Raw genomic sequence first — 23,765 nt, 5'->3', positions numbered from 1 at the left:
TAAACGCTTGTATATGTACCTCACCTTCTCTACTCTGCGAGGCCACTCAGGATGAATGTGATAACTCTCTCTGCAACTGACTTTCCCATCAAGTCTGTGAAGATATTCAACTCCCAGGTTGACGTAGCTGAGGTTACTCGTGTTTTCCCCCTCGACTTAACCCAGTCTTCGGTACGTGTATAGTGATTGGCCTCAGTAGCTTCTACGTCTCGCATGCTTATTACTACTACACAATTAGAATGTGTCGCAGGCCATTGAGATTTCAAACCTTCCCATCCTGTGTTCGCCGTATTATGGAGTTCGGGCATCCGTGACTATTGGTTCAGATGATCTGCTGGTCATGGATTACTACCACAGCTCATCCGACTATAAACCAAACGTGCCATTTGGCTATCAGCGCGAACTTAATCCTGTCAGTAGTGATGTTCTTCGTGGTCTCCAGGCCGAGTATACGCGCTTAGGGGACGAGCGTCAACTAAGGCAAGAAAGTTTCACCTTCCTGTCGACGTACATGAATTCCCTTGCCAAGGGAGATACTCTGGCAGGCGGGGCGGAACCTGCACAACTCGTCAAGTTATTCGATGAGTTTGTAGACATTGGCAAGAGTCGATCCGAAGTTATTGCGGTGCTTGACCAGCAGATCAAGGATATTCAGAAGGAGATAGCTAAAGAAACACAGCGACTTCTCCTCAAGTCCCAGTCCCTGACGACAAAAGCCACTGTTATTCTTGCACCAGTTTCTGGCCGCACCGCTACGACCGCTGAGCTGGAACTGAAGTACAGTGAGTTGTCTTACTGTTAATCTGTCGCATTTTCATCTCACTGAGTCCTCACTAGGGGTTAGCGCTACCTGGAAGCCAGTATACGAAATACATGTCACAACCATCGACGGTGCCCCTTCTTCATCAGTCGTTCTCACTTATCGATGCCAAATCTCTCAGTCTACCGGGGAGAATTGGGACAATGTGGAGCTTGCAGTGACAACAGCCAAGCCCCGTGTTCCTTCAGTAGGACTACCTGAGCCGAAGAAGATGGAGATAAGGCAACAAGGGTCCTTGTTTCAGTCTGACGCCTACCATCAACCGGCGGTCAGGGCCCAAGTTACTCCATTCTGGAACGCCCCGGTACATGCTTCACCTTTTGGAAATATTCCGTCCTCGACAGTATTTGGAAGCTTTCAGAGTGTTCCTCACCAAGCAGACCCCAGCCAAGGTTCAACCGGGGCCGCGCAGGGACCTGCAGCGGACAACGTGTTCGGAGCTTTTGGGGGGAAATCTACCTCCGCGGCTGGGGGTTCCTTTGGAGCTTTACAGGGACAACCCACTGCCACAACTCAGGGTCTCTTTGGATCTACTCTAGTGCAATCAAGTACACTAGCAGGTCAAACTTCCTCAACGATTGTGCCATCATCGCCACATCCATCCACTGCGCGGAACTCAAGTGTGTTGAGTTTTGGCGGGGGTGCCACCACAGAGAGCACCCTTGGCTTCAATAAACCAACACCAAACTTGCAGCAGTCTCAGCCATTGAATATCTTTCCCGCTTCAGCGCAGCCATCAGAACGCACAGTGTTAGGAGAGGTGCGTCATGACTGTTTCCTATTACCAGCAAATCCGACAATAATCTTTTCGTAGCTCGACAAAGCCATTACTCACATAGCGACTTCAAAAGTGTTTATTCCAGGTCGTACAGCGGGGGAGATCCATCACGTTCTCATAGCAACCATTCCATTGAAAGCGTTATTTACAAGAGTCGCAGTACCGAGCGTTGATAACCGCGTCTTTTGGACTGTGGGTGGTGTCTCGTTTATGTCATCGCATCAGCTTCACCTCCATCATTCTAGTGCGAAATTTCGAATACCAGCGACTATGTACTAACTCCGGGCATTATTCACACTTACCTGGATGGAAAACACATTTCTGACAGCGACATCACGGTACGTTGTTTCCTATATTCAGTTTCCGAAACCATTACCTTGCACATCGAAGCAGAGTGTCGACCGACCACAAACTATCCAATGTTCTCTTGGTATTGACCCCGCGGTGACCACCCAGTTCAATCGCGCTGTCAACTCACTACCCGACTTCACCGTGCTAAACGGTAAGGCGATTACGACGCATACTATCACAACCACCATCAAAAATACGCACCACGAGCCCGTCAGCAATGTCGTCATTCGCACATCTCTGCCGCTTCCTGCAGACCCTCGTGTTACAGTCACATTGCAAGAGCCCGAAGGCCTTGCTGACATCGACTCGGGCAAGGTGCTGGTAGGAGATGGGTGTTATGCGAGGTGGTCAACCACTGGAGGCCGTGCGGGAAAGAATGATGGACTGTTTGAGTGGGTGTGCAGTAGCGTCAAACCCGGTTCACAGGTGTTGAAAGCAGAGTGGCACGTGACTGCTCCTCGCGGACTCAATGTCACAGAACACTAGTTCGGCCTGTTTGCGGCAACTCGCTGTTCGAGTCTAGGGGGAACAGGTGTATGACAGGTTTTTCGGATTGTTGTTCTTTCGGGGTGAGGGTAAGAAACCCTCCGTATAGTACTGTATAAAATGCTTGTGCATGTAACATCAATTGTAATACATCATCGTGGACTGGTTTATGCAGAGATTTCATAGTCTTGGCCATCTTTTACAGTACGCCATCGCTGCGCACAGCACATTGTCCGAATTCCAGTTTTTTCAAACCTTCATCCTTGGGTAAAATGTCCTGTTGCACATTATTTAGTAAAATCGGCTACATGTATTACAACGAACTCACATGTTCGAAGATCCCCAAGGGGAGACCGAGAGTCACGCAGGCATTTGGAGAGTCCTAAGATAAAATTGAATAAAACTATCGAAGAACTTACATGGGACTTGACTTACCACAATTGCGCCAATATGGCTTTCCACCGGCGCAGCAGACAGCAAAAGGTCTGAATGGAAATGAGCGACTTTTTCCTCTCACAGAACATACACTTACATGCTTGCTCACGGGCTACGGTTACACTCGCTGATCAGTAGATGGTCCATTTTGCAACGCAGGACTTACTGTAACCGATCTTCATAAGATAAGCGATGGCGTTCAGAGCAGCCTGCTTATAGGCCACCGTGCTAATTAGAGTCAATGAGCTATGCATCAGTGTATCAAGGGAAAGTACACTGACGCATCCATGTTGTACTGGGTACCATCGCCGTCTGTTAATTATTATCGTCAATAATGAATGATATGGCATTCGATGTGTTCATGCATACGGTAGTCTACGCTGATCCCCTGGAAGATCAACTAGCAATTGGATTAGCAACTGAAATAAGTGACGTGCCTATGCACCTACTTTTGCAGAGTATAACGGATCGACAGGAGAGGGCTGTGACGGTCAGCACCGGTGAATGGCCACCTGAGACAAATACATACCAGGAAGATGGGTTGCCTCATAGCAAACTTCTCAACACCGCCCTTGATGATGCTAGTGCTGAAGGTAACTATTCCAGCCTAGAAGCTACATTAGTGAAAGCAGGACAAGATTGCAGAAATCCCACACCATCTCTATGGCACCACAAAAGGACAGCTAAGTAGCGTTCGTTCAGATCATCGACACACTGATAGATTCTAGCCTACCTCGCCCTGCATGAATGTTAGCACGGGCACAACTGCGTAATCAAGATACTTACATCTCCTTGAGAGAAGTGGAGATCGCCAACAGACAAGTTTGCACCCTTCACGAAAACAGGGAAATAGCAACGCGAGCCCCTTGATCCAAAATATGTGAGGAACAACGAAAGCCTGTAGTGAGCTTCCTTCACCTTGACAAGTTTTTAATCTGTGATGCAGACAGTTACTACGATTGAGATGACAAGGGCTGATTTAGAGGAAGCTTACGTCACAGTTGCCCCCATGTTCTCTACCAGGAATTGTCCGCGCGCCTTCGCGGTAGATTTTCGCACGTAGATCATTAGGAAGGTCTTGGCCGACATAGGCACCTGGTACCAATGGGCCATAGGCGACGGGTGGAACTGCGTTGGCATGAGCTTCAATAAGGGCACCTTCACGCTTGTTCCAGGTTGCCAATAGCTCGGCGGACGGTGCTGTGCCAATCAAACCAGGATGCGACACGCCAGCGAAGCGCACGCCAGGAATGTGCCTTGAAGTGGCATAGACGCCTGGAGACATGTCATTACATTGCACGTGTATCGTAGAAAGAACCAAACCTTTAAAATCCCAGATAGCCTTTGCAGCTCTGCTCTGGAATTCGCGAGCTACGTAAAATTTTGATCAGAAAAATGTGAACCATGGTATTTGTTTTCGCTCACCAAACAATCCACCACCGTTCTCGAGTTCGAAAATACCCTGTTGCACTTTAGGCGCTTTGCTGAATCATCATTTCTGTGAGAGTCCTTACGGTGTAGCCCCAGGGCATCTTGTCAAACGGTCTGACTACGAACAAATAAAAAAAGAAACACAGGGGAGTAACCAGGTACGACATACCATCAAGAATGTCAACTACCAGACAGTCTCCAGGCTCGGCGCCCTCCACAGCGATTGGACCGGACAAATTATGAACGCTGGTCAGGTCTATGTCTCTGATATCATCGCTCGCTGACGAAAATAGTCGCATTAAATCCAATCCTTATGATGGCGTAAGCCCGTATACGTACTATCGTTGTTACCAATTTGTGCTCCTGTCCAGTCAACACATTCGACGTTAAACACCTGTGCAAATAATTGAACGTAAGACAGATGTATATATTCATCCAAGGCTATCGTGACACACCTGTCCGGGCTTCACTGTGGCAATAGCAGGAATGTCGGGACTGCGAACGGGGTCATGGGATCGATTGCGAAACGAACAGTATACCAACTTACTGCCAGCGGTTGTGCAGGTTCTGAAAAATGTTAACAAATGCTGTAATTACGGTGAAGCGCGGAACAAACCTTCTGCTCTCTTGCAGGACTTGCAGTTAATCGACATAAGTTAAAATATATGAACACATCAACCCAAAAACCTACACGAAAGGATCAGCCTAGGGGAGCAGTGCTAAATTGTCAACTTCCGCAGGTGAACAGGACGCAGTTGCGTACCGAAACCACGGTAGGGTGAGCTACAGAGTTCGCGATAGTTGCCATCAGTTAATCGCTTTTCGCTCTGTGATGAGATTTGGGACGAGAAGGCTGAGTCGAAAAGGAAAGCAACATGATTAGAGCCAATAGCTTATAATGGCTGCTGATAAGACCAACGGTCCGCGTTATACCGCCATGGGAGTTATCAGTGGGTGACAATCCTGTAAACAGTCAGACGTCTTGAGTCTCGTGCAGGGCCTAATTTTGGACCAGTTACTGGGTAACGTCATAACGGAACAGCGCAAGCCAATATTCTCACTTACTATCATACATTCGCTCTCAGGTAATGACGATTTCATACTTTCAAGTTGAGTCCGGAACGTGGTCACTACCAGTCGGCGTTGCAAACTATCATTGAAGGCATGCAATACAGATACCGCACGACTTTTGACAAATACGTTCTCAAGATTTTAACCATGGTGCCTTCTTCAAGGAACGTGACGTGCGAACCTTGAACATCAAGGAAATAAAAACTGACTTGAGTGTTTGAGACTGGAAGTTCTAGAATAGCACTGTCGACTATGCACACGTGACAAAGCACGTGCGACACTAACTAGTACTACGTGCACGCAAACTCTGAAAATTGACAGGTACCTGCGCAATTGAAGAAAGTATCACACGAATACTGCAATCATCTTGCGATCGGCAGATGAGCAAAGTACAGCAACTTAACCGCGTGGTGAACAGGTGGTTATGTCATGTACAGCCTGAGATAGTATTCCAAGTCAACAGTGGCAGAGGCTCGAGATCAAAATATAATATTTCTACGTTCATTCCCAATCATTACGCGGATAGATATTGACCCACCACTGCGGCAGTCTACCGAGAAGATTCGTCAAATAATCTACCTGTTGCTGCGAAGGGATGTCGTCCTCGACATCATCGCACACAGATAAGACAAGCACCTCTCCATCGACATCCAGGAACTGAGGAGGTGCGCCGTTCGTCTTTGGCTGAAAGCAGTGTTCAACGGTCAGACCTTCAAGGCCGACAGTTTCACAAATGTACGCGACACCTCTCATCCAGAAATCTTCGTCAAGTGGAGGGTCAAAACGATCCTCAGGAAGGTGTGTGTGTTTTCCAAGTTCGATGAGCCATTGGTCGCTGAGCCAGAAGCCGAAATTTTGTTTATAATGTTGTAGGGCTGGGTAGGACAACTTGAATTTTCGTGGGGAGACGTGAACTTGAATGGTACGAGGGGCGGTAGAGTTGACTTTGTTTCAGCGACCTGATTTTGTGTCACTCACTCGAAGGAACTAGTTTGGGCAACATAAAGCGGACTCACCCTCAAATTTTGCATCGATTGACGTAGAAGTTCGGATGCAGACATTATAATGTAAGATTTAGTATTCAGTTGGGAGGCTGTCGCTGTCAGAGTGAATTCGAGAAGGGCGGTTAATGTTCGTTTAATATACGGCAATCTGCTTTTAAGTCCTTGGTAAAACGGCACAGCCACCGTCCGAAGATCCACAACACAAGTCCATCAGGCCATCAATCGTGCACCTGAATTTCGTTGTGGATTGATTGACTGACACTGGCTGACAATGATCGCCTACAGACTCGGAAAACAATGAACCTCTACTCCTTTTCCTTCCCGTGTGCGTGGATCTGTGGTTTATAGACGGACTTGCCACGACGCTCCGACATTTGGAACAATGCTTTATTAATTTCCACAGGGATCCAGCGCCAGGTTACAAATTGATCGGATTTGGTTGATTGTTTCTTTTTTATCCCGAGTCCACGGGCCATTGTGGACGGCGCATGATTTCTTCTCCTGGAGAAGCATGGTATTCTTGTGGTATAAAAACAGCTCGATTCTTTGGACTCATCTCCATGATCACTTTCAGTAGTACTGAGTCATGGATCGTGAGCGCTATGATTCCCATCAACACTCAATTTCATCCACCCCAACTTCACAACATTCTTCTCATAGATCCCGTTCGCCATACACTTCCGATAGTCAATCATCCATGTCTTCGACATCAGGCATTTCCCCTCGCACACCTCAACGTCCATTTTACCGTTCGCCAGCACCTGCTCCATCGGACAATCTAGCTCGTTACCGTGCTCCCAGCGAGCCTTTCCCGCAATCTCCCCTGTATTCTTTTGGACCCCATGACAACCTTGACGGTACGGCATTCCTCTATGACCGCTCCCCGGGTTCTTCGCAGTCTGCACAGTCGAACTCTTCCAACATACAGTCCCATTCCGACTCCAATCAGCTTATTCCTCCATTTCAACTAAGTCAGATGCGCGAGAAAGTTCCGCATAATTTGCGCGTTGACAGCTCTCGTGCACTGTCAACCAGTTCCATGCCCCCTGCCGCTTCTGGACCCTCTGGAGGGCCCAGAGGACGAACTGTCTCATCAGGGGCTCCCTCTCAGTACATTGCTCCGTTGATTCAGTCCCAACAAATGCCCTCCAGTGTTGCGATACAAGGGTCCAGGGATTCCAAGACATCTATGCTGGCCGACGGCATCTTGATGACGGCGATCTCAGCAGCAAATGCTGAGCATAGAGAATTTCCGTGGTACTGTGTATGGAATCGCGCTCTTGAAAGGTACACATTCCCCGGTTCAATTGGGGATGATCTCTTCTGCAACGTTGCACCACAACATGTTTTAATTCGATCCTTCGACTCGTCTCCGCCTGACTCACTCTCTTCCGGACGTGGCCGCAGTGAGGGTAGCAGGAGTGAATCAGTGTCCCCCTTCTTCTCGGAACCAAGGACTCCTCCAAGACGCACTCAGGCCAAAGTGCCCCATGCACATGTTGTCCCTGACTTTGCTCAGATCCTTCGCCGTATCAAGCTGCCACCTTCTATGCCGCCAGTTATCGTACGTGAAAAGATTATTTGTTTGGTCGAGATCAAGCCAAAGAGTCTGCGGGCCAAAAACTACGGCTTTTCATCCGCGGCGATGCAGATCTCCCGTCAAGCCTACTTTGCTTTTATGGGAGACTCGACGCTCACGACCATCGGCGTAATCCTTGCATTTGGCAATGTTTGGAAATACGTGGAGTTTCCACGGCCTCTAGCAAACCTTCCCAGCACTTGGTCAGAGTACCAGGACCCTACCTTTGGGAGTCCATCCAACTTGCGTCGCCCGGTCCCGCGAGTACCCTCCTACCTGAAGAAGCTTAGCGGAAACAAGGACATGTGTTTCGATTTGATAGATCCTCGAGGACTATCCGAGATCGCGCTGAAATTTCTCGCGACGAGGATTTTGGAACGTGAAAAGATATTTGAATGGGCGAACATTTAAAAAGCCATTTTGGCGCGCGTCGTTCCTTTTGGTAGGAATAATGAGTTCAACCCGATGGATATAGAGCGTGTTCTATTTATCGATGTATTAGAAGGTCTAGCCAATGCAATCCGAGGCTATCTGCAGCCAGATTCACCTCATACTTGGATTATTCGAAAGCTATGATACAGTAGGGTCAAATATATAAAGTCTTGTCTCCCTTGGCCTGTTATTGTATTAGATCTACTAGTACGCCTGTCAGTGGCACTCCTTTCGAGGATTTCTATGTTGAAAAATTCTAGCGAATCCTAGCGGTATGATGCACGGGGGATGTGCTACCGTGAAACAGTTCAAGACTGGCAATCCGAAGATTCTGCTGCAAGTCAGTGACTATCACAGGTATGGAGCACTGACACAGTACAACTACACAGCATTATAGGACACACAATGATTCATGGTTCGAGCTGAGCTGGTAGCATGGAGCAAAGAAACATATATTCAATAAAGCACAACTAGTGCCATGTGCATAGCATAACGAGCATCCTACTAGTGCTCACGAAAGTACAATTCCTAATTCAACCAATGTACAGCGGGTGAACATATCCATCCCACACACTATCTGCGTGTACATATATACAGTCTGCACACGGCACGAGGTGGGATTATTTGATATTGCACCGAAAAACCACTTCAGGAGCTGCAATGAGCAATGCGGCGCCTGTACACAATGGTGCGTTGGTCGAAGTGTTAGAATCATAGCCAAAGGAAAGAGGCAGGGGAACTTTGAGGATAAACAAAGATCCGACTCGCGACTCACGAAAGACTACGGATGAATCGCGTTTTGACGAACGACAGAATTCCCTACCAGTAGAGAGTATCTGGCCAGGTACCGCGAAGAAAAAAAATAAAGCCAGGTCGCTCGAGATTATCATACATATCAATGTTGTGGAGGAAGGTGTTGACGACTGAAGGAAAAATTACCGAAGAAGTCTGCATATGTTGAACCCACGGTGTTGTCAAACACGTGCAAACACATTCCCCTTCACCAAACACTCAGTCGCGCTACTAGGAATTGATTGATGATTCACTGGGCCCGCAAGTTGTATGCAATCTCGTTCCATCTAGTACGTACCTATGTCCACGGGCATAATCAAGGAAGCTAAAATACCACCACACTCTTCAATGTTGTCGGGTATTTCGGCTTCCTTGATACTTACCCTCAATTCTCACCCAGGCCCCATACCCACACCTCACCCACCATGGCGTTACATGCTAACTTCTTCATCAAGTCCATCTTTTCTGCTAGGAAGTCGAGCAATTGTGATGAGCGAGCCCACCCTTCATATCACGGTCCAAGTGTAAGTACGCTTCTCTTAGTCATCAGTTCCCCGTAATATTACGCAGTTGTTTGAACGGATACATGATGTACTGCTCAGGCGGATACCCCATCAAGGATATATGTGTAAGATAGACAACTGAACGATGTATTGTGTGGTATATTCAATATTGACATACTTGCCTTCCAGATCCCCATCTCTGCCGGTTTAGAAAGAGCAGCTCCAGTGACTCGTATCCGCTTTAGTTCTGTGCGTTGCTCCTTCTATTTTGTCTATCTTGGCTGCCCTGTCTTGTTCTTTGGCAGATTGGTGGATCTTTAAAAGGTGTTTATTAATATAATTGATACTCTTGCCAGATTGCCTTTTCCTCGGTAGTGGCTTTGCACAAGGTTAGCGTGCCTTCTAATCGTTCGTGTATTCCGTTCACTCACAGACTCTCACAGATGGTCTTACTCTCGCCGTCTTGCGTGGCTTCCAAGGTGTTGGAGGTGCCGCTACAATGCCATCCGCAGCAAGTTCTTCTGAGATATTTCGATACAAAAGTACTCGCTCAGCTCGGTATCCTAGCGCATGCGCTCCCTCCGTCGAGAGCACGTTCAGTGGCATTCGCTACCTTTTCAATGGGTGCCCCTGTCGGAGGAGCATTTAGCATGATCATTGACGATGTCCTGACTCGACTTTCCTCATGCGTCATGATTACTGATACACACTGTATTTCTCATGTTGTCACACAGATCACATTGGCGCGCTGTATTTTACTTGGCTACCTCTGATTGAAACTTCCGGTCCGATTTCATTCAATGCTGACGCTCCCTTATCGGAACTCGTCAAACGTGACGACTGAATTTGTGCTTCCCGTGTCACAGTTGGGTTGGTCTTGATGGTATTCGTACTTGCTCAAGGAGAAATTGCTTCGGACGGCTGGAAAACCCCACGTAAAAGTGTCACTAAACCATTCTGATCATGTGCTAAAACCATCAATAGATATTATCGCGCTCCTTATCGTTGGAGTTATCATGCTTGCGCTATTCCTAGTTTGGGAGTAGAAGCCGGAACGAATCATTGACGAGGATCTATCAGAAGCGGCATCTATGTGGACGCCGCCACCACTCGTGAGCTCTTGCTCTGGACTCGGGCAGAGGGACGGATGGCCGTTATCCTTGTCATGGCATTCTTAAATCGGAGTGCTTTCATTGACTGGAGCTTCTGTGTTCAGGTATGCTCATGTTCCGTTTTCCCAGGGGACGATATTGCTTACTCCGTTTTAGTTGTATTATCCAGTTAACACCGGTCAAAACTATGATTCCCATGTTTATTGTCGGTTGTTTGTGCGGCTTTTTCATGCTCATGACCGCTGATGGACATTGTCAAATTACCCTTGGTCATATCTATAGGTAAGTGTCTATGTGTGGAATATTGACATATGAAACTGACTCGTGGGCCAGCCAGCGGAACGCTCTTGACAGCAACGGCCGCCATCCTGTTTACCCTAATCGACCCCTCTGTAACATGCTGGGCCTTCGGTTTCCCCTCCACGTGTTCTCATCGCGTTCGTCGCTGACTTCGTGTACTCCAGTACAAATGTTATCGCCAAAACCTCGCTCCCGCACGAACACGGCGTAGCCGGAGCGCTATTCCAACCTTTGACACATTCAAGTTCCGTGAAACAACTGACACTGTCCTATGCTAAGCTGACACGTTTTTGGTTAGATCAACCGCATTCGGTCTAACTATGTCCACAATCGTGTCCAACATTGTAGTTGGTAAGGAATTTGCCAAGCTCGGCGTTGATATTAACTCTAGCGGCACCGACGTCCGCACTGCTCATGGGGTATCAAGATGCGCAATGGACCACCGCTGTGTTTGCCCTTATGGGCGAGTGTTGCAAATTTATCTTGCTTTGAGAGCATATCGTTGGGGTTACTGTAATTATAGCCGGGCTGCTGGCAGCGCTTTTCCTCCGCTGTGTTGGTATCGTCGGACACAACAGGGTTATTAAAGATGTCGAATCTGACCAGATTATTGCTGTCCAGCCTAGGTCTAGCGACGCTGAGATACTCACCATCCCCATCCAAGCAAGACATCGATATCCTATACCTATCAGGAATGATGGACGCTACTCATGCTATCGCGGACTCGTATACGCCCCCTTTGCATTTATTCGATCGCACCTGACGCGTTCCAGAATCCAGAGGAACCCACGAATCCAAATTCAACATTTGCTATCAATCGTCTCCCTATCTGATTAATGGTTACCCCACCCGCGGTGGTTTTGACTCTTTGGCACTGCATGTTTTCGTTTCTGTCGTTTCTTCTACCTGTAGAGCATTACCTTCTGTTACCTTTTGTGCTTTACGTGGCATGTTGAAACGTTGGAGGCTTAAGGAAGAATGGTTGTTCCTTCTTTGAAGGTCTAACTTGGCTATACTACGATGCATGGAGACTACTTCATGATCGCGCACGGCGCAGTTTTTCGTGGGTTTTTTCTTGTATCGATGAGTCATATAGTCTTTGATTTATGATGCACCGGTCCTGAAGCTTGAAGCTTCTGCTCGGGCTTAGGCGCTTAAGTTCCATAATCGCACAATATACGCTGAATGAATTTAAAATTCTCGATGCAGGTGGTGTTCAACGGTCCAGTTCGTGCAGAAAATGAAGGAACTGTTTAGTAAGCCTACCAGTGGAGTCGGGAGACTGAGTAAACTCCGTGCTAGTATGGCTAATTGAATATTACATAATATCGACCCCGTTGCCTGCCACTATATATGTAACCACCAATTTATGGATGATCCGTTCTTGAATGTCGACTCGAACTTCGGTCCATGAGTAATATTATAGATAAGGCATTGCTTCCGCGGGAACTAACGCCATCGGTAAGAGGACCTTTCTTGACCCGACTAATACATACAAGGAATCCGAAGACTTAAGTTTAGTTATTCGGTTGCGGCCCATGACGAACACTGGATTCTTCTTCCTCGAGTCTTGCACTGTCAACTTTCCGGGAGACGCGAGAAGTGATGTCTGGGGAGCTTACTCGTCCACCAGCCCATCAAGATCTCAACCCCGAGAAGGACGAGCACCATGATTCAGGCGTACAGCCGGTACAGCGCAGTCTTTGGCGCTCTACCTTCATCATCATCACCTGCACCGCTGCAATGGTGGTCAATGTATGCCCTCATCGTAACCATATTCTGCGTCATTTTTATGACGGTTTTCTATTGTTAATTACAGACCGCTAGTACCAGTTCTGTCTCTATCTCGCTCCCAACTATTGAAAAAGACCTGAATGTCACGGAGGTGCAGCTGCAGTGGCTCGTATCTGCCTATTCGCTCAGTTCGGTGCGTTATTGTTTCTCTTCATCTTTCTGCATCCCTGCTTATTTCTCTCTTAGGGCTGCCTTCTCTTGTTCTTTGGCAGATTGGCGGATATCTATGGTCGGAAAAAGGCGTTCATGATGGGTACTATCTGTCAGGTTGCATTTTCTCTCGCTAGTGGCTTTGCACAGAGTGAGTACCAGCTATCTATCGGTCAGTTCTATTCATTCACACTGTCATTACAGGTGGTATTGCCCTCATCACTTTGCGCGCCTTCCAAGGCTTTGGTGCCGCCGCTACAATACCGTCTGCAGTGAGTATCTCGTATACTTTGAGCTAGAATACTCATGCAGTTTATCAGCTCGGTATCCTGGCGCATGCATTCCCTCCGTCTAAAATGCGTTCAATAGCTTTCGCAACATTTTCAGCGGGTGCTCCTGTCGGCGGCGCATTTGGCATGATCATCGGCGGTGTCCTCACACAAATATCCTCGTACGTCATAAGTTGTTTATGCAAGACGCTGAATCCTTTATGTTCTCATAAAGGACGCATTGGCGCTCCCCATTCTATTTGGTTGCAGTAATGTCTGCTCTAACGGGTATTTCCGGTATGATTTCATTCGACTGCAGATGTGACTTCGACGGAAGCTGTCGACTGGATCGGTGCTTCCCTCGTCACTGTTGGTTTGGTCCTGATTGTATTTGTACTTGGCCAAGGAGAAGTTGCTTCTCAAGGCTGGAAAACTCCATGTAAGACTTTTTCTGTGTCACGTATTGCTAAATTTCATAATCATTGCTAGACATCATTGTCCTTCTAATCGTCGGGATTATCATGGTTGTGTTGTTCCTGCTTTGGGAGCGATACTTGGAGCAAGTTATAGATGATCCATCAAGCACAACGTCCGCATGGACACCACCGCCATTGATGAGGCTCTCGCTTTGGACGCGAGCAAAGGGCCGGATGGCTGTTATTCTCGTCATTGCATTTTTGAATTGGTCTGGTTTCATGAGCTGGAGTTTCTGGGTTCAGGTACGTCCATGTTCCACTGCTCGGAGGAACGAGGACGCTGACTACGCTCCGTTCAAGTTGTACTATCAGAATTACCTTTTGCTCTCACCTGTGCATACTATGCTTCGGTTCATTCCATTGTTCGTTGTCGGCTGTTTGTGCAACGTCTTTGTTGCAATGTTTGTTGGCAAATTGCCTTTGGTCATCTTTGCAGGTACGGCTCTGTGCGAGGAATGTTATAACATGTAGCGCTGACTTGTCTTCCAGTCAGCGGAACGCTACTGACAGCATCTGCCGCTATCCTGTTTGCGCTGATTGACCCGACCGCAACGTATTGGGCGTTTGGCTTCCCGGCCACGGTTGTTGTCGTGTTCGGAGCTGATTTTGTGTACTCCTCTGGTACAATTTTCATCGCCAAAGTCGCGCTCCCACACGAGCGCAGCGTGGCTGGAGCTCTGTTTCAAACTATGACACAGGCAAGTGGCGTTAAACCAACTGATACTGTCCTGTTCTAATGTCAATTTATTTGGGATAGCTCGGCATTGCAGTCGGACTTGCCGTATCTACGCTTGTGTTCAACATCGTGGTTAAGAACGAGTCTGCTGATGTTGGCGTTACTGTCAACTCTGCTGGCACCAACGCACCACGTTCCGCACAGCTTAAGGGTTATAGATCTGCCCAGTGGACCTGCGCTTCATTTGCGCTTATGGGTGAGTACTGCGAATTCGGCCTGCGTTGAGAGTGTCTTGTTGACAATTTGTATTGTCACGGTGAATAGCTGCGCTGCTGGCAGCGCTTTCCCTTCACGGTGTTGGGATTGTTGGAGATAAAAAAATTGTCAAGCATGTTGACAGTAATCACACAATAGCCATGGGGCCCGAGTCCGGGGACGGCTAAATACGCCCATTTTAAAGAAAACATCTAGCAATGGCATATGATGCCGTGCTGCTATGGTCCCACCCCCTCCACCCTGTCTCAATCGTACCCTCCTTCCCGAATCAAAATGCAATTCAACATTGGAGTAATTGTCACCGCGAATGCTTCATACTACTTACATTCCTCTGGCATTACAATTTTCTGTCCTCACTCATAGTGCTATTCCTGTTTCTCTTGCTATCTCTTGCTCTTGCACGGCGCATATGATTTCAAGTGCCGTCGCTTTCTTGCGATGATCAATGCATCAACTCTGTTTTTCTCCCACCATGTACTTGATGACAAGGCTATAACGTACAAGTGTCTCCATACCATCGCACGCAGAATGGAATTCAGTGTTTTTTTGAGACTCATGCCTTCTTTTGATGTCATGTGGATAAACGTGTCACTGTCAGCTGAGCCATGTACCACTCGAGCTCGATGGATCGAGTTGAAACATTTTGTGCGAGAGATTCTACCCCTAATACCACATTTCTTTGGATATAAGGCGTCCGTTATAGCTTTGGGATGTCGATTCTTGAATGTGCCATTAGGAAAATCAGAGACAACTTACTTATGTAAGTAGGTGCAAGGTGTTGTCAAACACATACAAATAAATTTCTAGCAAAACTCGGTCGTGTACCGGGAATTGATTCACCAGGCCCGCAAGTTGTATGCAATTTCGTCCCATCTAATACGTACGTTACACAGGCACACGCCGCATGTGGCTGGGGCATAAATCAAGGAAGCTAAAAATCACTAAACCTCTCAACGTTTTCGGGTATTTCAGCCTCGCCCTCAATTCTCACCTGGGTCCCATACCCACACATCACCTACCATGGCGTTACATGCCAACTTTTCCATCAACTCCATCTTTTCCTGCTAGGAAGCCGAGCAATTGTAATGAGCGAGCTCACCCTTCATATCACAATCCAACAAGTGTAAGTACCTGATGCTTCTCGTCAGTTCCCCGTAATATCACGCAGTTATTTGAACGGATACATGATGTACTGCTCGGGCGGACACCCCCATCGAAGAAATACGCTTAAGATAGAGGATTGAACGATTTATTGTGTGGCATATTGACGTCCTTACCTTCCAGATCCCTTCTCCGTTGGGCTTGTGCCCGCGCTGCTGGACGCGTGCATGCATGTCCTCCGGCTAGAGCAGGCCGATATCGCGAGCCGATGAAATGTACCTCGGAAAAATATTGGCCATCTCCCAACTCTGGAGCCAATTGGGTTCCCTGTCGGACCTCTGCAGCGAATACTATGGTTTCCTAATCGGGACGACCTTATTGTCAAGCCCCTCCGGAGTCGTCCTACCCATCGGAAGGTCGCTGCTCACACGATGTATAATCCCACATGTATTCGCTATTGCTAGCTTGCTTATTGTTTACGTGTCAATGCGGTCTCCAGACATGGTTTCTGTGACTGGTAAGTCTCAGTCTGACTGTGATATTTTGGTGACAATTAGGTAGGAACATGCGAGATTTTGCAAAGTTCTCTCGCTGATCAAGTCGCGGTAGAAATGTATATAAGTCTCCAGAAATTGCAATTTCTATCAGTTTAACCAACTTTGCCTCTCGTCCATCAGCAGTACTCGCAACTACTGTCTCTCATACAACACCTTCCACTTGTAAAAATCATACCCTCGTTCTTTTTACATCCCCAATGGACTCATTTTCAAGCATCTTCGCTATGAAGGCCAATGATGAAAGTCATACATCGTCAACACCAGTAGAAGAGGAGTCGTCATCAAGCTCCGGAGGTTGTTATTGTGTCATTGCATGAACGCGATGCATACTGTCTCATCCATATACGAACGTAAGTGGAGTTATTTAATTAATTCGCGGAACGATGGCTTACTGTCGTTGGTTACAGTTCCAGACACTTGTTCCTTGATAACCAGGACAGTGCCATATCCTCTGTAGTGTTTAAGCTACAGCAGGGTTTAATGGGCAATACCACTTCGGTTTACTTATGACAACACACTTCGTTCAGCATGTATCGACCTTCGTTCACCATTTTTGTTTTATTATTTCGTCGGGTTCTTTGGAGTTACTTTGGTATCTTAGGTACAGGTACGGGAGATACATTCGAGACCATCGGATATTCTGGTGAACGCACATATAATTATCTGTAGCACCGGCCGGAGAGAATGAACAATTTGTTTTACAATGTTATTTCCCGCTATGGTATAGCTACCCTTTCAATTTGCCATAGGTGCCGAGCTCAAAACTACATCCTCATACAGCGAACATGGGTGATATCCACAACGAAGTTCCCCTAATAATACAGAAGGATTCAGAACGACTCTTCATTAGATTAGCCTAACTACGGGAGACTAGTGACAACTTCCTATGTTCACTAAACAACAGTGCAATCAATCATGCCGCCCGCTCTCTTCTGAGTCTCTCCGAATCCAGAAGCAGCCCCGTCCTCTTCACACCTTCGGCGAGCCCCTCCTCATTTATTTTTGCGTAGCTTCAAGTGCCACAACGAGTTGCTCAGATGGGATATGGATAGATCATGCACTGAAACTGCGCACAACATCTACCACAAGAACGAGACCGCAAAAGTTTTTGGTTACATAGTTTAATCTCTGCGAGTACTGATGTTCCAGGTTTGAAGTAATACTCTAAGAACAATACTACCATCCTCCACTCCAGTCTCTCCCCTTCTTGGATGTCTCTTCTTCTCATAGACCTCTGCACTTCTCATCACTACCGTAACGCTCCCGCAAGCACTCGTCCGCCTTCCGTGTCCCTTGCCCATGCGTGCTAGTCCGGCAGATCAGCATATTGCGCACCTGAAAGTGAGATGGATCGGTAGAAAACTGTTGTAGTCGCTTGCTCGCCTTTAGGTGTGTTCGATCCTCGTTGGTTTCACCGCTCCTATACTGCCACCACAACTTTCCCAGCTCTCCGCCGTTCCGCATACGTCTTTGAAGTTCTACTAGGCAGCTATCGATATATTTACAGCGCCGCGGCAAGGGCGAGGTACCTTCACCCTGGTGAGATTCAAACGGGACAGGGAGGATGAGGTGACAAGGAACATGGTAAAGACATATATCACGATGGTCATTTGGATGGACCCCGAGTATGATTCACGGTGCATCCTCCATTTTAATTATCGAACATACATCGCGAACGTCGGCATAGCAGCTGTGGTCCTGCTGTGTCAACATACTGCGATTCCCTTCGTACAACTGCTCTACGCATTGACCCGTATAATCTCCAGTGCCTGCAATCACCTCAGTGAAAGGCCGGTACCATATGGGGTGGCAAAGATGTGACCAGAGATTTGAGGGACAGCTTGGGAAAATGTTGAACGGTCGGTCTGCTTGCATGTTTCTTTTCGCCCTCCCAAGACGTTTGCGCAGCATCCGTTCATTTGTTGCGGATCAAATCTCAGTGTATGATCTAGAATATGACAGATACTGCAAATGATACGAATCAGCGTGGTTGGGCGATGAGGGGTGTGGTTTGGAGATGTAACAAACGGGTGTTATCAGTCACGAGACTGGTGAGTTATATTTGCACACTTCTCTAGTACCATGCCGAGTCTTTGAGAAGATTTATTAGAAGAACTGCCATACCCCTGGGTTGCATCCAATGAGTACAAATGTATATGTCAGCCTGACTCGGAAAGCAACGGTAGCCGATGACGATGGTCGCATCATGCTTGGACCTATGTTAGATCGATGACTACACAATTTTACTCACGGAACTCCTGAACAGATGCAAGTGCAGCAAGATCTTAGAAACAAATTCCTGACATCACCAACAACTTTTCGAAAATTCCCACTCTTCAAACACTCCCTGTGCGTGAGACTGATTTGCAGGTTCGCAACCGAAAATCTACTCTGGTTCAATCAAGGACTTCCACTTTCTACTTGATCTCGCCCCATGGTACCCACTTTGACCAATCGAGGGCTTTGAGGAAGGAACGACCATCTATCTCTATCACGCCTCTTTTAGCGATACAAGCGCCGGAGATGGTATATCTAGCATGAACGTTATCATTACACATCTACCAAGTTCACCACTATCTGATACCCACTCCTTGAATATGACCGTAGTCTCAAATGATTCCAGTTGGTGGCCGCTAATTAGCTCGGCTCAGTTAAATAGTTATTGGATAGGTTCGTGGAGAGCCAATCAGACAGTTGTTTTGATCTAACCTTGACACGGTTCCGCAGTTGCCGCTTCTGCTATAGTGATATATGATTGGGGTGAGCAGCAAGTGGTATTGGAAAACAACCGATATCACGATGATATTTCCAGTAATGACCTTCGCACAAGAGGTAAGTTGATCTCATTGCCGGAGCAGCCGTCTCGCTAAGAATGGCCTTAATAGGTTGAACTGGTCTGGGTGAGTGGAGTTGCGTGTCAGAACAACAAGAGGATCATAACATCCATTCGGCGCAGAGGCAACGCTTGTCTCTGATGACAGTTTTGTACCTCAGCGTACGTACTAGTAACTTATATTAGAGGCGCAGTTGGTAAGTTGTGCTGACTCCAAAATATTCTAGATACGCTATACTGGAATATTATATGCTGTGTAAGTATACGATGCCAATGATGTAGCACTGTGTTGACAAGCCATCTCTCACAATCAGTACATGGATTCTCGGTATGTCTCACATACTGTGGGTTTGTATTTTCTGATTAGTAGCATAAAGGTAGCCTTCCCACAGTCCCACAGACGGATGCTGTGAGTATTCTTTACCCCTCTCTCATTCCCATATAATTAACTGCACACATATACGTAGGGGTGAGTGAAATCTTGAACATCGCACTTGTCCCGGCATAACGACCACAACAGGTGTGAGTTTGTTTCGAGCGTCTTATCCTATGATGGTGATCGCTGATTAGGTTTGTTAAACATCTAGGTAATATTGTGATTAAGGTAATAGATTGGACAAACGTAGTTACAGCTGCCATGCTGGGTGGTGAGTTACTCGACTACAATACTCCAGTGATCTCGCCCTGACTAGAACATTGCACAAGCTATCATGATTACTCGGTTATATGCCATGTATCAGGGATCGAGGAAGGTGCTCGTCTTTCTCATTATAATCTTCCTGGCTGTCAATATTGCTGGCGGAGTGCTTGCCGCGATAGCAATGAAGTATATTGTAGGGGGTAAGCTTTACTTATCAGCTCGAAGAATGAAGCTCATAGGATGGATCACAGAGGAGTTAATACTCTCCAGCACTCACGCGTGCACCTATTACTATACAAGAGATGTACAGCTTCTGATTTCAACGATCTGGATACTCAATACCGTATGGGAGGTCCTTGCACTGTTTCTTTCAAATTGGACTGCTGTAAAACACTTCCGTGAACTGCGACTACTCCGAGTCGGACAATCGACAGGATCGGCCATTGAGGACTATTTCACAGTATTGGTAAAGTCTCATGCCCTTTACTTTGGAAGGTGAGCTCGCAATGTGACTGTGGTTATCATTGTTTTCCTGAAGTCCTGCATGCGCTAGCTTTACCGCTGTTTCTTGCCTCCAGCTTGCGTATCTCTCTCCATCCCTCTTGGTGTGTTGATATGTCCCTGACATTTGCATGTGGTCACTGCTCATCATCGTTGTAGGACTCAAATTCCATGGGAACTGTCATTTTTACTGGCATTCTTCAAACCCTTGCGAATGTGCAGTTGTTTGTGTTGGGACCACGCCTCATCCTTAGCGTTCGAGAATATCACAGCAAGCTCGTGACCGATTCTGACGCAGCGACGGGCATGTCTTCCATTGCCTTCCAGGAGCGTGTACATGTGTCAACTAGCAGTACTGTCTAGGACGGGAAATGTTTGCTGGGTGCTCTGTAGGGGTATTATTCGGTGCCCCAAAGTATTTATATTTAAAGAGAACAGTCTGTGGCAAACCAATTTCTTGCTATATTGCTACTGGCATAAGTCGTTGCCAACGGATGCGTACATTTGTACACAGCGGCAAGTTGAAATTATGCAGAAAGTCTCGGTCTCTTGGTGCTCGGTAACAACGGAAGAAGTATACAGCTCTTGTTAGAGTTCCTGGTCCATTAGCTTAGACCGACCTTGATTCATTCTGTACAGCGGTTGTCGATATCTTATCGTTGGCGATACTGTCTGCCATGCAATCTCGTTCTTCAAGAAATATATTCAAGCAACCAGTAAGGCACATCTGAAAATAAGTGGATGTCGGCTAGACAGTGAATATCTGACTATGCACAGGGTACTGAAACTAGGTGTGCATCAGTGTAAGCATCGCAATCTAGACACGAAAACAATAGACACTTTTCTTTGATGAGGATCTTGGTCAATCAAGTTGTGCCTCGCACACTGTCACAAATTGCATGCCTTCATTAAGCCGCCATCTCGCGGCAACGTCTACTTCATTCTTCCCCGCCTGCGTGGGCGTGCAAACTGCGTCCGAAAGAATGTCCACTGAGGGACCAGAAGGCGGATATTCGCCTTATCTAGGTTGGAACTTGGCACGTACGCATCTCGGGGATATATCTCATGTTTCCGATACGACACTCGCGAGGCACGAAGTGAATTCCATTTCATGGACAGACTATCGGATTTAAAGGAGGTTTCGGCGCAATGACTGGGCCTAGTGAGGATGGACCTCCGAGGAGACCCAGGATTTAATGTGAAGGTGTGTTCTGATGGAAAAAAACTTGTCATTCGGCAGGTTTCGAACCTGCACAGTCCAAGAGACACAGATTTTGATTCTGTGGTGGTAACCACTTGGCTAACACGAGTTAAGAAAAAGTCCGACGAAACTATCCATGAGCGAATGTCAAAGTGTATTCCGAGAGAGAGGAAAGGCTGTCGTTGGCAGGTTTGAAACCTGTGCAGTCCAAGAGAAACGTTTAATTCGATTACAAAACATGCCAGGAATAAGCAAGTCGGAAACTACACTGTAAACGTGTTTAACAACGCCTTGCATATTCAACAGATGCCAACAAATGAACAAACTTGAACAAACCATCGCGGTTCTCACAAAAAACCATTCATCTATCATCTAATCGCCTCTCTTCGAAATATAGGTTCGTGGTGCCTGTTGCCAATTGGAGTCTTACCCTGAGCCTCGATCAACGACACAAATCAACACCTCATGGTATTCACGCGCCACATTGCTCCTCGTAGCTCCTGATGTTGTTTTCCGGCAATATCGCATCGCGCCACGTACAGAGGTATACAGTATCTCCGGGGCGAATTGCTTGTGAAGATGGTGATCAAGACGTGAGCATTCAAATTGACACTGCACGCGTTCGCTGTGTGCTCGGATCAAGATTAATCCTTCGAAGGTCGTCCTACGCAGGAGAGGTGGAATTTATGACAAATTTAACCGTGTATGCACCACAATGGTGCATAATGTGGATTGACGAGTGTAACGGGTTGGAACGACTGCATTGTTCAGCTCCTTTCCATTGTTCTCATAATTGCTCACGGTGATCGATCGATCAGGCCTTGCGCAGCATGCACCCAACTTGGTTTGCTGAATTACACCACCGTGACGAATTGATGACACACGTCTGCGGACTGCAGCATTACGCTTATGACGTTCACCCTGCACGAAGCCCTTGAATACTTCAAGTCTAGTACGTCACATTCAATTTCACCACGAGCAACGAATACGGAGACAACAACCAACATGGATGGAATGCTTGTAAATGGTTATTTGTGTCTTTTGATTTTCCTTGAGCGATTGTGTCAACCTGACACATGCACAAGGTATAACAAGCAGGAGGTCATAATAGGTAAACATTGTTCATTCTCTCTAGGAGCCACAGATAATTATATATGCGCGTTACCCAGCATATCCGACAGTCTCAACAGTATCTCCTGTACTTATATCCAAGATACACAGAACCCGACGAAATAATACAACAAGAATGGTGAACGAAGATCGAAAAATGGTTGACGAAGAACGAAGCATGCTGAACGAAACTGTCATGACAAGTAAAGTGAAGTGGTGTCGTTCATTAAGCCTGCAGTAGCTTAAACGCTATAGAGGGTATTGCACTGTCCTATTTACAAGGAGCAGTGTCTGGAGCTGCAACAAATGACGATAAGTAATCGTTCCGCGGATTAAACAACTGTCCCCACTTACTTTTGCATATGACTGAGATAGTGTGCATCGCGTTCACGCAATGACACAGTAACAACCTCCGGAGCTTGATGACGACTCCTCTTCAACTGGTGTTGATGATGCAGGACTCCTCTCATCGTCGGCCTTTGAAGCGGACAGCATAGCGAGGATGTTTGAGAATGAGTCCATTGCTTGGAAAAGACTAGGGTGCGACTTTTACGAGTGGTCGAAGGTGTTGTATGAGAGATGGCAGTTGGATGAACTGCTGGCGAACGACAACTGAATGTTGGTTGAGTTGGTAGACATCGCATTTTCGAGGCGCTTATATACCTTTTTACTGCAATGATTTCACCATTAAGGGAACTTTGTAAAATCCCGTATGTTCCGTCCTAATTGTCACCAAAATATCACTGTTCGACTTAGACTTGCCACGCGCCCGCCGCCATTGGAGATTCCATTGACGTAGACAATAGGTTGGCGAGCAATAGTGAATGTATATGAGATATTACTATATCGTGTGACAATTCCGATGGGTAGGGGGAGGGGCTTGACAATAAGGTCATCCAAATCAGGCAACCATAGTATTCATTGCAGAGGTGACCGGTCAACCTCCGTTGGGTGATGACGAATTTTTATTCCACGTACCTTGTAAGTTGAGATGCCGTCCTGAAGTTTATTGTTCGCTGAAGTTGGTCGACTATGCTCTCGACCAGGGGCGTGAACTTCTGTGGCGTGTGCGCTCCGGTCGAAATGA

The 23,765-nt window shown here is 47.0% G+C and overlaps 8 protein-coding genes across 8 annotated transcripts; 5 read left to right on the top strand and 3 right to left on the bottom strand.

Annotated features, from left to right (window-relative positions):
* Nucleotides 1-51: 51 nt before the first annotated feature.
* Nucleotides 52-2,435, top strand: BJ212DRAFT_1477967 (uncharacterized protein; the record flags this gene model as incomplete). The annotated part of the gene is made up of 6 exons (XM_041339641.1): nt 52-171; nt 239-782; nt 838-1,580; nt 1,635-1,790; nt 1,844-1,936; nt 1,992-2,435. 6 exons carry the CDS (start codon nt 52-54, stop codon nt 2,433-2,435), a joined length of 2,100 nt encoding a protein of 699 aa, XP_041195941.1.
* Nucleotides 2,436-2,634: 199 nt separating this feature from the next.
* Nucleotides 2,635-5,109, bottom strand: BJ212DRAFT_1477966 (Acetamidase Formamidase; the record flags this gene model as incomplete). Its single annotated transcript, XM_041339640.1, has 24 exons — nt 2,635-2,712; nt 2,764-2,817; nt 2,871-2,920; nt 2,968-2,982; nt 3,037-3,098; nt 3,146-3,182; nt 3,240-3,270; nt 3,320-3,352; nt 3,400-3,477; nt 3,527-3,553; nt 3,604-3,609; nt 3,657-3,735; nt 3,789-3,805; nt 3,865-4,145; nt 4,194-4,241; nt 4,296-4,332; nt 4,385-4,419; nt 4,471-4,581; nt 4,641-4,695; nt 4,757-4,796; nt 4,849-4,868; nt 4,918-4,936; nt 4,993-5,006; nt 5,065-5,109. 24 exons carry the CDS (start codon nt 5,107-5,109, stop codon nt 2,635-2,637), a joined length of 1,272 nt encoding a protein of 423 aa, XP_041195940.1.
* A 764-nt stretch (nt 5,110-5,873) lies between these two features.
* BJ212DRAFT_1477965 (uncharacterized protein) lies at nt 5,874-6,433 on the bottom strand (the record flags this gene model as incomplete). Its single annotated transcript, XM_041339639.1, has 2 exons — nt 5,874-6,316; nt 6,361-6,433. The coding sequence occupies 2 exons, from the start codon at nt 6,431-6,433 to the stop codon at nt 5,874-5,876; spliced, it is 516 nt and encodes a 171-aa protein (XP_041195939.1).
* Nucleotides 6,434-6,940: 507 nt separating this feature from the next.
* Nucleotides 6,941-8,592, top strand: BJ212DRAFT_1336068 (uncharacterized protein). The gene is made up of 2 exons (XM_041334932.1): nt 6,941-7,113; nt 7,135-8,592. The coding sequence occupies exons 1-2, from the start codon at nt 6,963-6,965 to the stop codon at nt 8,364-8,366; spliced, it is 1,383 nt and encodes a 460-aa protein (XP_041195938.1). The 5' UTR covers nt 6,941-6,962; the 3' UTR covers nt 8,367-8,592.
* Nucleotides 8,593-8,819: 227 nt separating this feature from the next.
* On the bottom strand, nt 8,820-9,306 carry BJ212DRAFT_1336066 (uncharacterized protein). Its single transcript, XM_041334931.1, has one exon. It carries the CDS (start codon nt 9,275-9,277, stop codon nt 9,008-9,010), a length of 270 nt encoding a protein of 89 aa, XP_041195937.1. The 5' UTR covers nt 9,278-9,306; the 3' UTR covers nt 8,820-9,007.
* A 173-nt stretch (nt 9,307-9,479) lies between these two features.
* Nucleotides 9,480-10,728, top strand: BJ212DRAFT_1297366 (uncharacterized protein; the record flags this gene model as incomplete). The annotated part of the gene is made up of 8 exons (XM_041332578.1): nt 9,480-9,703; nt 9,750-9,807; nt 9,872-9,931; nt 10,039-10,071; nt 10,126-10,393; nt 10,417-10,467; nt 10,549-10,617; nt 10,667-10,728. 8 exons carry the CDS (start codon nt 9,480-9,482, stop codon nt 10,726-10,728), a joined length of 825 nt encoding a protein of 274 aa, XP_041195936.1.
* A 1,690-nt stretch (nt 10,729-12,418) lies between these two features.
* BJ212DRAFT_1585949 (major facilitator superfamily domain-containing protein) lies at nt 12,419-15,295 on the top strand. The gene is made up of 11 exons (XM_041342381.1): nt 12,419-12,849; nt 12,914-13,021; nt 13,075-13,189; nt 13,243-13,310; nt 13,359-13,489; nt 13,543-13,604; nt 13,627-13,746; nt 13,797-14,219; nt 14,273-14,508; nt 14,541-14,715; nt 14,784-15,295. Exons 1-11 carry the CDS (start codon nt 12,700-12,702, stop codon nt 14,900-14,902), a joined length of 1,707 nt encoding a protein of 568 aa, XP_041195935.1. The 5' UTR covers nt 12,419-12,699; the 3' UTR covers nt 14,903-15,295.
* Nucleotides 15,296-15,527: 232 nt separating this feature from the next.
* Nucleotides 15,528-16,208, top strand: BJ212DRAFT_1336046 (uncharacterized protein). Its single transcript, XM_041334930.1, has 3 exons — nt 15,528-15,799; nt 15,867-15,961; nt 16,013-16,208. Exons 1-3 carry the CDS (start codon nt 15,640-15,642, stop codon nt 16,106-16,108), a joined length of 351 nt encoding a protein of 116 aa, XP_041195934.1. The 5' UTR covers nt 15,528-15,639; the 3' UTR covers nt 16,109-16,208.
* The last annotated feature ends 7,557 nt before the right edge of the window (nt 16,209-23,765 follow it).

The sequence above is a fragment of the Suillus subaureus genome (genome assembly GCF_016647635.1).
Source record: "Suillus subaureus strain MN1 chromosome Unknown BJ212scaffold_7, whole genome shotgun sequence".
Classification (NCBI taxonomy): Eukaryota; Fungi; Basidiomycota; class Agaricomycetes; order Boletales; family Suillaceae; genus Suillus; species Suillus subaureus.
This window is presented reverse-complemented; position numbering and strand designations above follow the sequence as displayed.